Source organism: Phodopus roborovskii, unplaced genomic scaffold (genome assembly GCF_943737965.1).
Source record: "Phodopus roborovskii unplaced genomic scaffold, PHOROB, whole genome shotgun sequence".
In the NCBI taxonomy this organism is placed as follows: domain Eukaryota; kingdom Metazoa; phylum Chordata; class Mammalia; order Rodentia; family Cricetidae; genus Phodopus; species Phodopus roborovskii.
The window spans coordinates 416,649-431,569 of record NW_026126637.1 but is presented as its reverse complement, the minus strand read 5'-3'; the positions used below and the strand labels follow the sequence as shown (position 1 = coordinate 431,569).

General features: G+C 40.0%; 1 protein-coding gene and 1 pseudogene across 1 annotated transcript; one reads left to right on the top strand and one right to left on the bottom strand.

The window, feature by feature from the left end:
* Positions 1-7,326: 7,326 nt before the first annotated feature.
* Positions 7,327-8,380, bottom strand: LOC127239096 (vomeronasal type-1 receptor 4-like). The gene is given in 2 exon segments (XM_051207886.1): positions 7,327-7,585; positions 7,587-8,380. Coding segments are annotated over 2 exon segments (1,032 nt in total). The 3' UTR covers positions 7,327-7,347.
* Positions 8,381-10,957: 2,577 nt separating this feature from the next.
* Positions 10,958-12,414, top strand: LOC127239082 (protein CDV3-like; annotated as a pseudogene).
* Positions 12,415-14,921: the final 2,507 nt, after the last annotated feature.

Below are 14,921 nucleotides of genomic sequence, written 5' to 3'. Positions count from 1 at the left end.
TCCCCCAGTGTTTCCCTCCCGTCTGTTTTTGACAACACCTTCCCTTCAGTCCTGATATTCAGTTCCGAGGTTCTTGCTTCAATCCTTCACATTCTGACATTCGCATATACCTACATTTCTTTTCACTAATTAAACTTTTCCCAGCCAATTCCTCACATGTAACATCAACAACTCTAACTCCCCAGCCCATCCAGTATTCCCAGCCCTGTCTACTGTCCCTGTTCACAAGTCTGTCTGAGTAGTCAGTATTCCTGGGTTTGTGTCCTGCTGAGACTAACCTGTGTTGTCTCTGTGACTCTGAGTTTGGAGTTCTCTGCTGAAGACCTGGTATTGTCGGCAGTGACTTCCTCAGACTGTTCACACAGGCTTTCCCTTATAGAATCTGCCTTTCAGGAAGGCTGCCTCACTTTCTCATCAGTATGATAACCCGAGTGCCAGGATCCTTAAGTTCAGAATGTGTGCTGGACAGAGTCAGATGAAACCTGGGTTATTTGTCTAACTCTGTGACCTCTCCTCCCTTCAGACCTGCAATTACCATCTTACATATGATAGCAATAGTCACAAATGTTTGGGAGACTAGAACATTGCTGGGAACTTTTTTCCAAGGTGACAATGTTCAATAAACAATTACAAATTCCCTGCTAGCATCCCCATGGGAGAGTTTGGAGAGGTTCATTAAAAAAAAAAAATTAACCCATTGGAACAGGAAAGCTCTGGTAGAAGGATCTGGAAATACCTAAGTCTGCACATGAAGGGCTGACTGAGCTCTAGATATCAGAGTGTCCCTGCTTCCAAGAATTTTTGCTCACATCACAGTTGACTTTTCCATAGTCACCATATCAGAGAGCAAGGCATTTCGGTTATAGAAAGTATACAGAAAAGGGCAGAATGTCTAGCAATATGGCATTTTCAAAATGGTCACTGTTTTGGTCAAAATAAGTTGAAGATTTTCTTTTGAATCTGTGCTTGTTGTATAAATCTATTTTTAAAATACAAAAAGGGTTTTAGTATGTACTTTTGATTTTTCTTAGTTTTATTAGTTCTTTGAGAATTTCCATCATATTCATCCCACCTCCTCTCCTCCTCCTGCATTCAACCCCATGTCCTTACCTGTGGAAATCACATTTGCTTGCTTTTTTAAAGCCATCAGGTCCAATTTGGCTGCCAAAATACTTTTTCAGCGTAGTCTATCACCTGGAGAATGTTCAGCACCTACCATGGGTCACAGGCTAAAAGGTAGCTCACTCCTTTTCTGTATGCTATCAGTTGCCAATATCTCCTCAGCTAGGATAGGGATTTTATGTCCATTTCTGATCTTCTTGTTAGGATCTTCACTTTCAACTTGAAACAAAATTAATGTTATTTTTTCCTCTTGTTATTGGATGATATGCCTTGTTCCATGCAAACACGGGAATATATGTCACTATAGATGTAAGTGCTTTTAATGATCTTAATCTTCTATGCCTGCTTGTAAAAGTGGAAGAGGAATGTTGTACAATGTCAACATAAGTCCTAAAGGAGACGAGAATATAGACTGTGATATTGTGGGGAGAAGAGTACCAGTGACTTTTTTCAGAGATGCTGACAATGTAGCTTTTATATGGGAGCATAGACTCTTGGTGATTTATCTTCTGAGGAGTTACTCAAATGCTCTTGAAGTGAAGAGATTCGATCCCATAAGTAGACATATTATATCATGCTATGACCTTTAATATACTAAAAAGGACTATGAGGCGTAGAATTAGCAGGATGCTAGATGTGAAAGTTAGCTCAGAGACAAAGTGATGTTAATCTGAGTAAGACAATGATACGTGAGATTAAAAAAAAAAAAATAAAAGACTTTAAAGGTGTGTTGAAATATAGACAGGAGAGATTTCTTAGTGGCTAGGAATATGCGATTCTCTTATAGAGGTCTTGGGTTTGGTTCATAGCACCTATAGCCAGTGGCTCACAATGTCCTGAACCTCTGTTTTCAGAGTATCCAGTGCTCTTATCTGGTCTCCTTTGACACTGCCCACACATAGTATACATACAGAGAAGCATGCATGCACTTGCACACACACACACAACACATACACCATAAAATTTTTAAACATTTTAAATAATTGCCACATCACATTGCAAGTTACAATACAGAGCTACAGTAACAAAATTATGTAATAATGATATAAACATGTACATGTAGATGAATAAAAGAGAGGGCCCAGGTGTGAAACCACACAGTTACTACTATATAACAAGTGACCAAGATTATAAAAGCATACTTTTTATGCTAAATGGTTTTAGAAAAAAATGGGTACTCAGAATTAGAGGGACTGCTTCATTTCAACCTACACACAAGGAAAGTCAGAATAGGTCCAATGTTTGGATAGCAGAGCTGATAATCTCAAACCATTAGAGAATAAAAGTGAGTAAGCACATCAAGGTATTGGCACCAGAAATGACTTTCTGAATAAAAATATTTCCTCAAGAAAAAAATGGCATCAATTGACAAGTGACGTTTTATAATATTAAAATGCTTCTGCAGCCATTTATCTGTTTGTGTTAGTTTGATTACAAGATTGCCAGTTTCAATAATTTTTTTCATGTGCCCTTCATGTTGCTTGTCACTCTTTCCTGCCTTCCTATCACATGTATCTCTGTACACATCCCTACTCAAACCATTCCACCCCAGTATCCTCTCTACTCTCACTTTACATGTGATCTCCTATTATATATACACCCCTTAAGACTCCCCTTTCCAAATGATGTTTTTCTACATTAATGTCCTCCATTGAAACTATAACTTGAATATAGCACATTAGGGATTTTCAAGTATGATTCACCTATGAGAGAGAAAGTTTGTGTGCTGTTTGCATTTCTGTGCCTCAGTCACCTCAGACTAATATTTTCTAGTCTTGTGCATTTACTTATATATTGCATCATGTATATGCATCATATTTTCACTATCCACTAAACTAAAAACCTAAGGGGTGTGGTAACTCCTTAGGAGATGTTAGTCATCGGAAACCTGGACGACCTATAAACAGCACAGGCTCTTGATACTGCTCTTGATTTCCCATAAAAAGTAGATGTCAAGGCTTTATTGCTAAAGACATCACAGACCTTGACTTCTTAGTCTCCTTGCTTTAGGGTACCTTTTGTGGTTCTGAGAATTGTTATGCAGGCTGCTGTGTGGTCATAGCTATCTGAGATCTCTTCAAACTATGGTGCCAACTTGCCAGGCACAATGTCCTCACTTGTATAATAGTAGCAGAATGGTAAAACAGGTAACAGCCTCTGTGGATCTGAGGCACTCTTCACAGGAATATTCCATACACAGTAGTGTAATTATGTTTAAATTCCCATGCCTGGAAGGGTATAGGACCAATGAGGGAACTTACTGTGTTGTTTAATTGTAGGCAATCAACACTCTAAGCTATGATCAGACGAAGTTATGTTTCAGGGAACTATAGAATGAAGACATGGAAGTATGGTTCTCTGAAATGGTGAGAATGGATGAGAATTGAATGCTGAGCTCCAATGAACAATCCCAATTCAAATATCACATTTTAAACTACATGGCTCATGCAACTAAAACTAAAGTCATGAATCTGGGAATGAAAAAAAAAATAAAAACAAAACTAGGGAAGAGGGTTGTTTATAGGGAAGGGAGAGGAATGAATAACCGTAGTGTAATATATACATGAATGAAATTGTCAAATTGCCATCTTAAATAATGCAGGAATAAATTAAACGTTTATGCTTATCTAGTTAAAGAATTCATCAACCAAGGAGGAAGCCTACAAATGGGAGAAAGCCTTCAATAGCAAGACATTTGATATAGAATTAATATCAAGAAAATATAATAGATCAACGAACATGGATGGGCAGGTATCTCTAGATTAGGAATGGAGTCCTTTAGGGATATATCCAAGATGGGTAAAGTTGTGTCAGATGATAGATATATGTTTTGTTTTGTGGGGCATCTTCACACTCACTTCTATAGTGGTTGCACAAGTTTCCATCCCAACCTATGCTCTCATTTTCCTCCTTTTATTTATTTGACCTTAGCTCTTCTGTATGAGATAATAAATACAAGAAGCCTAATTTGCATTTCTCTGATAGCTAAGAATGTTAAAGTTGAATGACTATTTGTACACACTATTTGTACACAGCAAGGAAGTTGCATATTTGATATCAAATGGATGGTCACAGAATGTACAAAACCTGTGCAAATCAAAACCAAGCCAAATTACAGCCTTGAGAGGAGAATTATGTACACAATCCTGCCCCTGGCTGCAGAGACATTGGCAACTGTTAGCTGAATAAAGCATTTGGTGGTTCAGTAACCACTCTGGAAGCTGTTTAGAAATATTTCCCAGAGATGAGTAGTTTTACATGTCAAGAATGTCACAGCAGAATCCATCCAGCTGTGGCAAAGACCTCAGATTAAATGCATTCTTTCTGGCTTGGAACATATCCGGAGGACCTCACGGGACTAGACAATCATCAGAGCTTAACCATGCTTTGGGAAAACCTAGTCTTGAGATAAATAACACACTGGATAAAAAGAGCCCAGATCCCATAGACTGCTCAGTCCTTCTGAGGGAGGGTGGTCAGGGTGCATGTGAAGAGGCAGAGAGGGTAGAAGGGAGGGAGGGAGGGAGAGGGAACTGGGATCGACATGTAAAATAATAAATTAAAAAAAAAAAGAGCCCAGATCTTCTGAAAGGGCTACTGCCAGAAGATGTAGATGCAATCTCTCCCGAACTAAACACTGCAAGTGTTCCACCATCCCTGCATCCTCATGCTGGGCATCAAGCTCCCGGTAGAGAAAATGTCTGATTAATGCATCAGATACTATCCAAAACACAGTACACATGCAATGAGAGAAGAAAGCTTCTACTGGGTCCCTGATATGAACACAGGTGAATTCCAATGCAAAGATTAGAGAATAAACAAGAATTTATAAGCATGTGGAATTTTTATTTATTTTTTTTTATTTTACATGTCAATCCCAGTTCCCTCTCCCTCCCTCCCTCTTACCCTCTCTGCCCCCTCACATGCACCCTGACCACCCTCCCCACCCATCCCCCACCCCAATTCCACATGTAGGGCAATGCCATCCAGGTGGGGTCATGTAAATCTTTCAAGTCATTTAAAGTAGGGACTAGGACTTCTCTCCTGTCTCTAGGTTAAGAGAGTATCCCTCCACGGGGGGTGTGTCCACAAGGTCCTTTTGTGTACAAGGAATACATCCTGGCTCTACTGTCTGAGGTCCCCTAGACTGCTCAGTCCTTCCAGCTGAGACCATGTTCAGGGGGTTCTGAGTCAGTCCCATGCTGGCTTCCCACCTATGAGTCTGGGGGCCTGTTAGCTCCTCCTTGTTCCGGTCAGCTGTCTCTATGTGTTTCTGCAACCTGGCTTGTCCTCTCCTCTGCATCTGGATTCTAGTTTGACTCAGTATTTAGTCATGGGTGTTTGCTTCTGTTTCCAATAGGTACTAGATGAGGACTCCATGATGGTGGATAAGTAAGTCATTGATCTATTGATCTCACTATCCGGGAAGGCAAAGAACACAGTGGACAAGACCAAACAGTAGCCCACAGACTGGGAAAAGATTTTCACCAGTCCTACATCTGACAAAGGGCTGATCTCCAAAATATACAAAGAACTCAAGAAACTAGTCAACAAAACACCAAATAACCCTATCAAAAATGGGGTACAGAACTGAAGAAAGAATTCTCGATAGAGGAAATCTAAAAGTCTGAAAGACACTTAAGAAAGTGCTCAACATCCTTGGCTATCAGGGAAATGCAAATCAAAACAACTTTGAGATACCATCTTACTCCTGCCAGAATGGCTAAAATTAGAAACACCAATAACAACTTACGCTGGAAAGGATGTGGAGAAAGAGAAACACTCCTCCACTACTGGTGGGAGTGCAAACTCGTACAGCCATTTTGGAGATCAGTATGGCGATTCCTCAGGAAAATGGGAATTAGTTTACCACAGGACACAGCAATCCCCCTCTTAGGCATATACCCAAATGATCCACGTCCATGCAAAAGGCATGTGCTCAACTATGTTCATAGCAGCATTATATGTAATAACAAGAACCTGGAAGCATGTGGAATTTTTTCAGCTTTTTTATATATTTTTTTTCATTTAAATTTGAAACAAGCTTGTTTTACATATCAGTTCCAGTTTCCGCACCCTTCCATCCTCCCCTGTTCCCCCCCACACACCAGTTCCCATCCCATTCCCTTTCTGCTCCCAAGGGAGGAAGAGGCCTTCCATGAGGAGTCTCCAGAGTCTGTCATATCATTTGTAGCAGAGCCCAGGCCCTCTCCCATGTGTCTAGGGTGAAGGAGTATCCCTTTATGTGAAATGGGCTCCCAAAGTCCAAGCATATGGAATTCTAAGTCAATATAAAACATTCCATACCTGAACTTCATAAAAATATAAAGGGTAAATGTAAAAGGTAGTCTGTGCTGTGCCATTTCATAAGAAACCACAGTTGACATAGTTAGAGATGGACACAAGAAGGCATCTTTAAAACTGAAAGTAATATGTCTCCATGTGTAAGCCACATACAAAGGACTGTTCAGTCTGGGAAACATCACTGAACAGTGCATGGATGACTCAGACACAAATGTGTAAAACATATGTATCAGTAATTTAAAACTTTACAGTGAAAATGGAAGACACAGTAGTCTAAAGTCATAAAATGACTTGGAAAATATGCCCATTAAATTAACATAAAGTTGAACCATGTTTTTATCAAACACGATGAATCATCATGAAAATCAATTTTCAAAGCAGAAATTAAGAAATAAAAATAAACTAGAATGGGTGATTGATGGAGACATAAGGTGTAAATTCTCATTATTTTTTGATATATTACTGATGAGAGCTATTCAAGACAAATATTTGACTGAGTTTATTGGCTGTTTCATAAACATACCTTGAATATAAACCTAACAATAACTGAAAATAGTTTTACTTAACAAGTCACCCAACATGTCAACAAATCATTAATTTTTCAATGTTAAACATTATATCATTTAATAATTAGTAATATTGTGAAACATAAAATATATGTTCAGTTTGAGATTATCCTCTCAAATTTATATGAGCTGCACAAAATACCTTGGACTACTGTGTGACACATAATGACTATTATCTTAATAAATTCATGTTCACAGAAACATGTATATAAATACATGTACATTTGTATGAAAATATTCACAGTTAACAGAATAATAATAAACCAAGTATACCCTACTAAATGTATATCATACTACACTTACAATTGTGTGGGTATGACCATATATACAATAAAGTTGTGCAAAACTTTTTAATTTATTTGTTTGTCTTAAAATAGTTATTTTTATTATCATTTCTTATGCAGAGAAAGCAGAAGCAACACGATGTACCAGAGAAATGGCTCATGAGCAGGAAGGGACTGACAGCTGGGAAGCATCCAGCAACTAACACAGACACACTCACCAGAAACCAACTGAGATTAATAAAAAAAGTTACCCAGATAACAAATATGCAGGAGAGTGTGTAAAAGAACACAAAGGTGCTCACCAGGAGAAGTTTGAGTGGCCCTGGACTCAGGAGAGGATGTGGAAGAGACCTTAGCCTGGTGTATGTATTGCATCCTCTGCTTGTGCCTGTGCAGGATGAGAACCATGGAGATGCTGGCCCAGACCATGAGCCCCACAAAGAGAAAATCAGGAACTGACAGGAAGGTGGCATACAGTATGTCACTGGTCTTATCAAGACGAACAGCAGCACAGTATCCTAGATCTTTTAGGTTTGCTGTGTTGTTTTCAGTGTACTTTGCTCTCACATACACGAGATTTAGAGCACTGGCAAACATGTACAGGATCCAGCTCAGGTACACAGAAGACCGGATGTATTTGTGTGCTCTTCCTTTAATCTCTACCCACCTGGATTCCCTGGGGCTGATGGTGATGGCCTGGAAGACACTAAGGAAACTAATGCTGCCTATGGACATACCTTTACCCACTCTGTGGAGATAGAAAAGCCATTTGCATCCAAAATCACTGAGGAAGTCTCTCCATCCAAATGCACCTAATGTCTGGGGCACCCCTTTACAGAACAGACTTAAAATGTTAGCTACAAACAAATGCATCAGAATCCAATCTGTGGATCTTAACCTGCACCCCCTGAAGTGAAACAACAGGTAATGGTGGAGGAGATAGGAATTACCCAGAACTCCAACCACAGTCTGTGACAAGAAGATCACTCCTATAGCCACCTCACTGGATGCCAAGGTGTTAGATCCTGCTGTCAACATGAGGGTCCTGTATGGGAAAATGATGCCAGAGGTTACACATACTGTGTCATTCAGAATGAGTCTCATTATAAGTATTCAGCAGATTTTTCTTTCATTGCAAGGCTGCTAGGCTAATTCTGTGAATTTATCTTCATACACCATGCGCAAGGCATGGCTGTGTCCAAGATAACTACACTTTTCATAGCATGTGAAGAAGCCATTACCATGACTTCCATTGTAAAAAAGAAAAGATTTAGTTGGGCAGTGGTGGCACATGCCTTTAATTCCAGCACTCTGGAGGCAGAGGCAGGTAGGTAGATTTCTGTGAGTTTGAAGCCAGCCTGTTCTAAAGAGCGAATACAACGACAGGCTCCAAAGCTACAGAGAGAAACCAAAAAAAAAAAAAAAAAAAAAAGGATGGAAGGAAGGAAGAAAGAATAGAAGAAGGTTAGTGAGGTTGAGGTCAACGTTTTTGCAAATTCACACTCTAGTTAAGATGAAAATGGGGTCCTAAAATTGGCTGAGTGACAACAGAGACATGCAGTGACCCACCACTCTTCATGCATTTAGCTAATAGAGATCTGAAAGTAATGCACTTCAACACATCATCAGGTTTATGCAATAAAATCCTGTGGTTTTATAGATTTATTTTGTTGGTTAATTAAAATGTAAGTAGATATTGAGTTATCTCAGTTTACTTTAGAGCATTTCTGTCATTATAATGCAACAGTAGCCTATGTCATGAGGCAACCATCCCTCAATAAGAGGAAAGACATACAATTCCTCAAATGACTGGTGATAGGAAAAGTTTCATTGAGCCTTTTCAAACAACTATGGTAGTCATATATTATGTATTCAGCCTTGTGGGGGGAAAAGACTAATGCATGTAAATACCAACAAAGAATTATTAATTTCAGATCACATTCTACACATTACTTACATTATTTCCTTGTCTGAACACTCACAGTGACTCTCACAGTTTTCTTCCTTTGGAATCTGCCTTTCAGGTGGCCATCAGTTATACACACTGTTTTCCTCTTACCCAGATGCTGATCTCAGCCACATATACAGCCAATCAGTACCGATGTTCTCTGATTCTGTGACCTCACCTCCCCCCAGACTTGCAATTATCATTTCCCCTTCAGTGGCAATGGGAAATAATCAGCTCTGAACTTTTTTTCTAGAACTTTCTCCCTAGCTGATAGAGGAGACAATTACAGGTTTCTATACAATATGACTTAAGTGAATGTTGGACAGACTGGAGACACTTTTCCATGTTTATCTTTGAACTCTGGATGGAGAGAGTATCTCAAGGGGAAGAAAGTGGAAACACTGAGGTCTGCCATGGGAAGGACTGACAGTGTCTCTCTTTGTATCTTGGAATTCCTGGTTCTTCTCACTGAGAATTTCCCAAGATCCTTGAATTATATTTCCATACCACAGCTACACCAAGAGCTTCAATTTGTCTGTTACAAGAAGATTAAAGAATGTGGCAAAGTACACAGATGGGTAAGAATTTCCCCCTGTTCCAAGTCACTCACCTTTCTACAGTGCTGATTCTTTGATTTTGAAGCTCTTTAAAGACTCAAAGGCACAGCCATCATTTACCTGGTGAATTTTTTTTTTTCTTTTCCTGAAGAACCAAAACTATTACGATTCTCTGCATACTTGGTACTGGTCACAGAGTTCCAGGAGGCCCCCAGAGAAACTCAGCCTTTGACAATGCTCTTAGTTCCCCTTCACAGCTACATCATAATTCCCTTCTGATGCAGGTAGCTCATAATTATACTACACAAGATAGAGAAATCATTCATGAGGTGGCCAGGAGACTCTCTGTACTGGCTAGTTTACAGGATGCTAGAATGTGCTTATAAGCTTGCCTGGGAAGAAAAGACATCAATGTTCTGCCCACCAACGACCCCTGATACTACAATATTGACCTGTTAGGCAAGATATGCCACTGGGGCAATATTGGCAATATTCTTTATGGGGTAGCAATTGGGTTGGGTTTTAGATCAGTCAACAGGAGAAAATTCGTTCCTGCGACTGGAAAAATGGTCAAAACCAAAGATAAGTAAACTCTTAAGATCCGATAATAATACCCTCATAATTGTTTTTCTAATTGTTCATGTTGTCAAACTTAGGCTTATATCGGAATTTATGCTGCTTTCAAACTTGGTCAAGAGAAGCTTCTTAATATAGTGGGTAGTAATGAATACGGAGAAGCATTACTGTTGGAAGTGCTAGAACAAGAAAACATGAGTGTTCGGTTGTAAATGGAACTTCTATAACAACACTTTACCCCAAAAGTGAGGCAACTTTGCAGAAGGGGTGGGGGGTGTATTGTAAAAACCAGAGGACAGGCGTTATTGCTTTAAATGCTATCTTTGGGTAATGATATAGTTGTATCACGCATGAACTTGCAGCAACTGCAGTTCGAGTCAAGGCCTGAAAATGGTGAGTCAATTAAAAACAGCATCATGGAGGTAAGGGGCTACTTGTATCTCACCTCTGGCTGAGGAGCTTCAAACAACTGATTTTGGCTGAGGTGAGTGAAGTGACGCCGCTGCACTGGGCAGCCTGAGCACACAGCCAGCCTGGACCCAGAGCTCTGAATGGCGAGCGCCCTGTCTGCTGCTGGCTCTACCCACCCGGGCCACGGCTATGTCCGAGATCCAGATGCGGATCCTGGGCAACTTCGCCAAGAGGGACAAGAAGAAGTAGCGGGAGCAGCCGGGCAGCCAATGGGGCGCTCACCTGTGGGAGCAGCAGGGAGTGCCAGGCCAGGAGACAGTGGGAGCTTGGGCTCTGGTGCAAGGTCAGGGGAGGGTAGGACCTCGAGGTCGAGCATCTAATGAAGGATGAAGAAGAGTGGAAAGAATTGAGCAAAAGGAGGTTGATTACAGCGAACTAAGAGTTTAGGCAATGCAAATAAGTGAAAAGGAACATGATGGTAATGAAAGGAGGATAACTGGGAAGAAGGTAGTGGAATAGAATAATCTTCGGGGCCCTGGAATAAAACAGCCCGGTACAAGCACATCCTGCTCCACTAATAGTTACAGAAACCCAGGAACTGGAGCCAGAAATATAGGCCTCCTGGGGCCAGGCTAACCACAACAAGGAAAACACCACAAGGACCACCAGAAATACACAGTGACCCACAGTTCCCATCCCTGCAGTCCACTGGCAAGAGCGTAGAAAGCCGGAACGGGTACTTAAAATGAATGCTACCTATAGTTATATGACCACATTTGGCACGTCTACATCTTATTTGGGGACGTGAATTTTCAAAAGTAAATAAAATGAGAAGAAATGTAAATGGCATTAGATGGAATTTTTTTTTGGGGGGGGTGGCTTTAAAGTAAATCCCAGACTTTTTGCCTCACTGAGAGCGCAGCTGGCTTGAATTTAAACCTCCAATCGGACTCGCTTCTCTACTCTTTCCTCAGATGTGTGTGGGACTCGGAAGGACCAGTGACTTGCCACACATATCTTTCTTTACCTGATCTAATCAGACCACTTCCCCAAAGCAGAAGGGAGGAGAAATCGTTGAATGACGAGAACATTACTTGACTGAGAAAAGTGTTACCCTTACGCATAAAGTTGTATTATCTACTAATTGCTAAAACTTAGAAGTCTTAGGAGGAATGTCATTATACAGCTTCTTTCCTGTTGTCTTCTAGTTGGTCCCAAAACATTCTATTCAGAAGACGGACCTCAGAGCTTCAGTACAGTATTACATGTTTTCTGTTTTATTGAAGCCTTAAATGGTTCATAAGGATTTTGTATTTCCTTCGTGGCCAGGATTAATCTTAGTTTTTTGTTTTTGTTTTTTATTCAAAGAAGAATACTTTCAAAATTCCACAGCAAAGAAGAAATATTTACTGATTAAATTTCTTTTCCCTTAGGGATAAAGAAATGGAGAAGAGCTTTGAAGTAATAAGACACAAAAATAGAGATAGGGAGGACGTTTAAAAACAAAACAAAACAGACCCTTAAACTTCATCTAGACAACCAATATGCTGTGCTTGAAAATCAGAAGTACAGCCACACACAGTAGAGTTAGGCAATGGTCTTTGCTAAGCCTTCCAAGATAACTAGACCACAGCTAACCACCAAGAACAGCCATTTAGTATCTGATTTCTGGATCAGCAGTGCTGACGGATGAGATGAAGACCTCGAGTCCAGTGACTGTCCTTGTTGCACTATGGAAGTTCAAAGAGTCACAACTGATCTGGATGTGTGTTGGATTTACGGGTATTTTCATTGTCTTAAATACTTGTGAATTAGATTCCATAGTTCCTCTGCATATAAAATCAAACCTGCAGCCAGTAGTCATTTCAAACATCTTTATGTTCAGATACTGAGCCTTTGCTAACATTGACAACCTCAGATTTGCTGCTCTTAACTGTGGATTTCATGTGGATCACAATTTATGCGGATCACAATTTATGCAGAAAGTTACAGATATTAGTGTCGGTGTGAACCTTGAAACCAACTCTACTGGATTCCTATCTGCTGTAAAAGATGAAGGGCGGAACCCAAAAGCCTTTGATAAAAACAGCAGCAGATGCCAGAGGCTCCACTCCAGGTACTGCTCAAGCCTCGTCTAATCAGGTCTGAATGGAACTGCTGTGGATGGAGTGGAGTCCGTTCAGGTGGGGAGGGGTTCTTAAAAATGCAAAGAAACTGTAGCAAAACCTCACCAACACCCTGAAGTTGCTTCATGAATCTTGCATGTGTCTGATAGGAAATCCTTTTGTGTGCCCCAAATTTGAAGATATTGGCTGTTCTTAGATACATTCCTTGTTCCAGCCAACTTTGTTGTCTACCTTGGGAGTATGTTTGTGATATTCACTTGGAAAGGCAGGGAACTAGCCAATAATTTAGCACTTCTGTTCTTAGTAATTACAACTTAACTGTGTAATCGTATTTGCCCCTTAAAGAGGTTACTGCTATGTTTGTTCCTTTCTAACTAATAAAATAGTCTGGCAATTCACCTACTAGAAATGGTTCGGTACAAACTATATTGGCAACTGACTACATGATGGCAGTACCTGGGTTTCTGTGTAATGAACCCCTTTGTCAAATGCAGGTCAGATTTGCTCTCTACTTACAGGAGTGAAACAGGTAATGAGGGAAGCTCTCCCAGCTTGAGAGTATGTCTTAAAGTTGGGTGAATGAGTGCAGAAGTGTGGGAAGTCCAGAAGGTGTGTAAGGCAGTGTTTCCTGACCAGACTGTATACCATTCTGGGCAGTAATGTTGGCATGATATGATCCAGCCAGGAGGAGGTTGTGTGATTAGAACTTTGAGATTCTTGGTTAAACTGAAGACTTATTTGGGCATCAGAAACCTTAAAAATAATCTCACACCTTGAGCCACATACTTCCCTTAAAGTATGATTTTACTCCCACCCCCAAATTCTTTTGGGGGTTAGGGCTTAAGAAGTGAATGGAGACAGATGTGAAGAGGTTTGTTTAATGCCATACTGTACTGGAACACTGAAGACCAGCAGCAGATGTAAATTCCAAGTCTTACTCTATTTTTTTAAAAGATTGTGAAATTATTAAAATGCACATGAATCAAGTTTTTAATACACTGGGTGGATGGAGCTATCCATTTTACCATCTCTTTCGTTGGGTTCTCAGGCATGGTTCGGCAGTGTAAGAACTCTGTAGTATTAACATTGAATAAAAAGTAAATCTGTGAATGGAAAATAAAAAGATTGATTTTAAGTGTAGGAAGGCATTATGGAAGGGGGCTTGGGATAGTGTTTGATGGGGTAGTGAAATGAGGACATGATGATACATTGCACACAAATTAAAATTAATATATAAATAAATAATGAACTCTTAAAACAAAAAAGAAACCCAGTGAAAAATATTTAAGTAATTACTTAATATTTATCTATATAAGCCTCATTTTTTTTATTTCTGTGTTTCCATCTCTTGCATTGTGGTGATTACTTAAATGTGTGTCTGATACATTAATATCTGTTGCAGCATATCCTACCTCACAAAGATTGTGTCTCTCAGTGGAACTCTACAAACTTCTAGCCTTGTTACATGGATTTACCAGAATTATTTCCTTTTTTTGTCCTGTGAATAAAGGCCTACCCTGCATGGGAAAATTGACGCCAAATACTAGAATGAAGAGGATTAATCCTTTTCCATTCCTTCCTTCATTTTCTGTCAGTCCTTGGAATTGGTTTGAGGCACCATTGCTGGGGAAATGTGAACCAGGTCCTCCTTATTGCAGACTGGAACTTGATGACAGAGTGCAGTTGGATAACAGACACATCTACTTGGTGCAATCAGTATTACTGGAGTGACTTATAAGAATATGGGTGAGGGGTTAGATATCAGAGGAGAAATGCTCTAACACATCAGCATATACAAAACCCATCCACGTGAGGGTACCAGCTCACAAAAGCTGTAAACCTGGAGTGCACTGAACAGCATAAAGGCAGATAAAGGCAGATAGATGGTTTTCAGAATGTCATTTCCAGCTTTTTAGTTGGTCTAAATCTCTTTCAGGAAGTTTGGCTGTTCTTTCTTCCTTGCATTCTGTTCTGATGTCTGTTTTTCCAAGTTGCTGGGCTGTTCTCTGCCTCTTCCAGGCATCTAA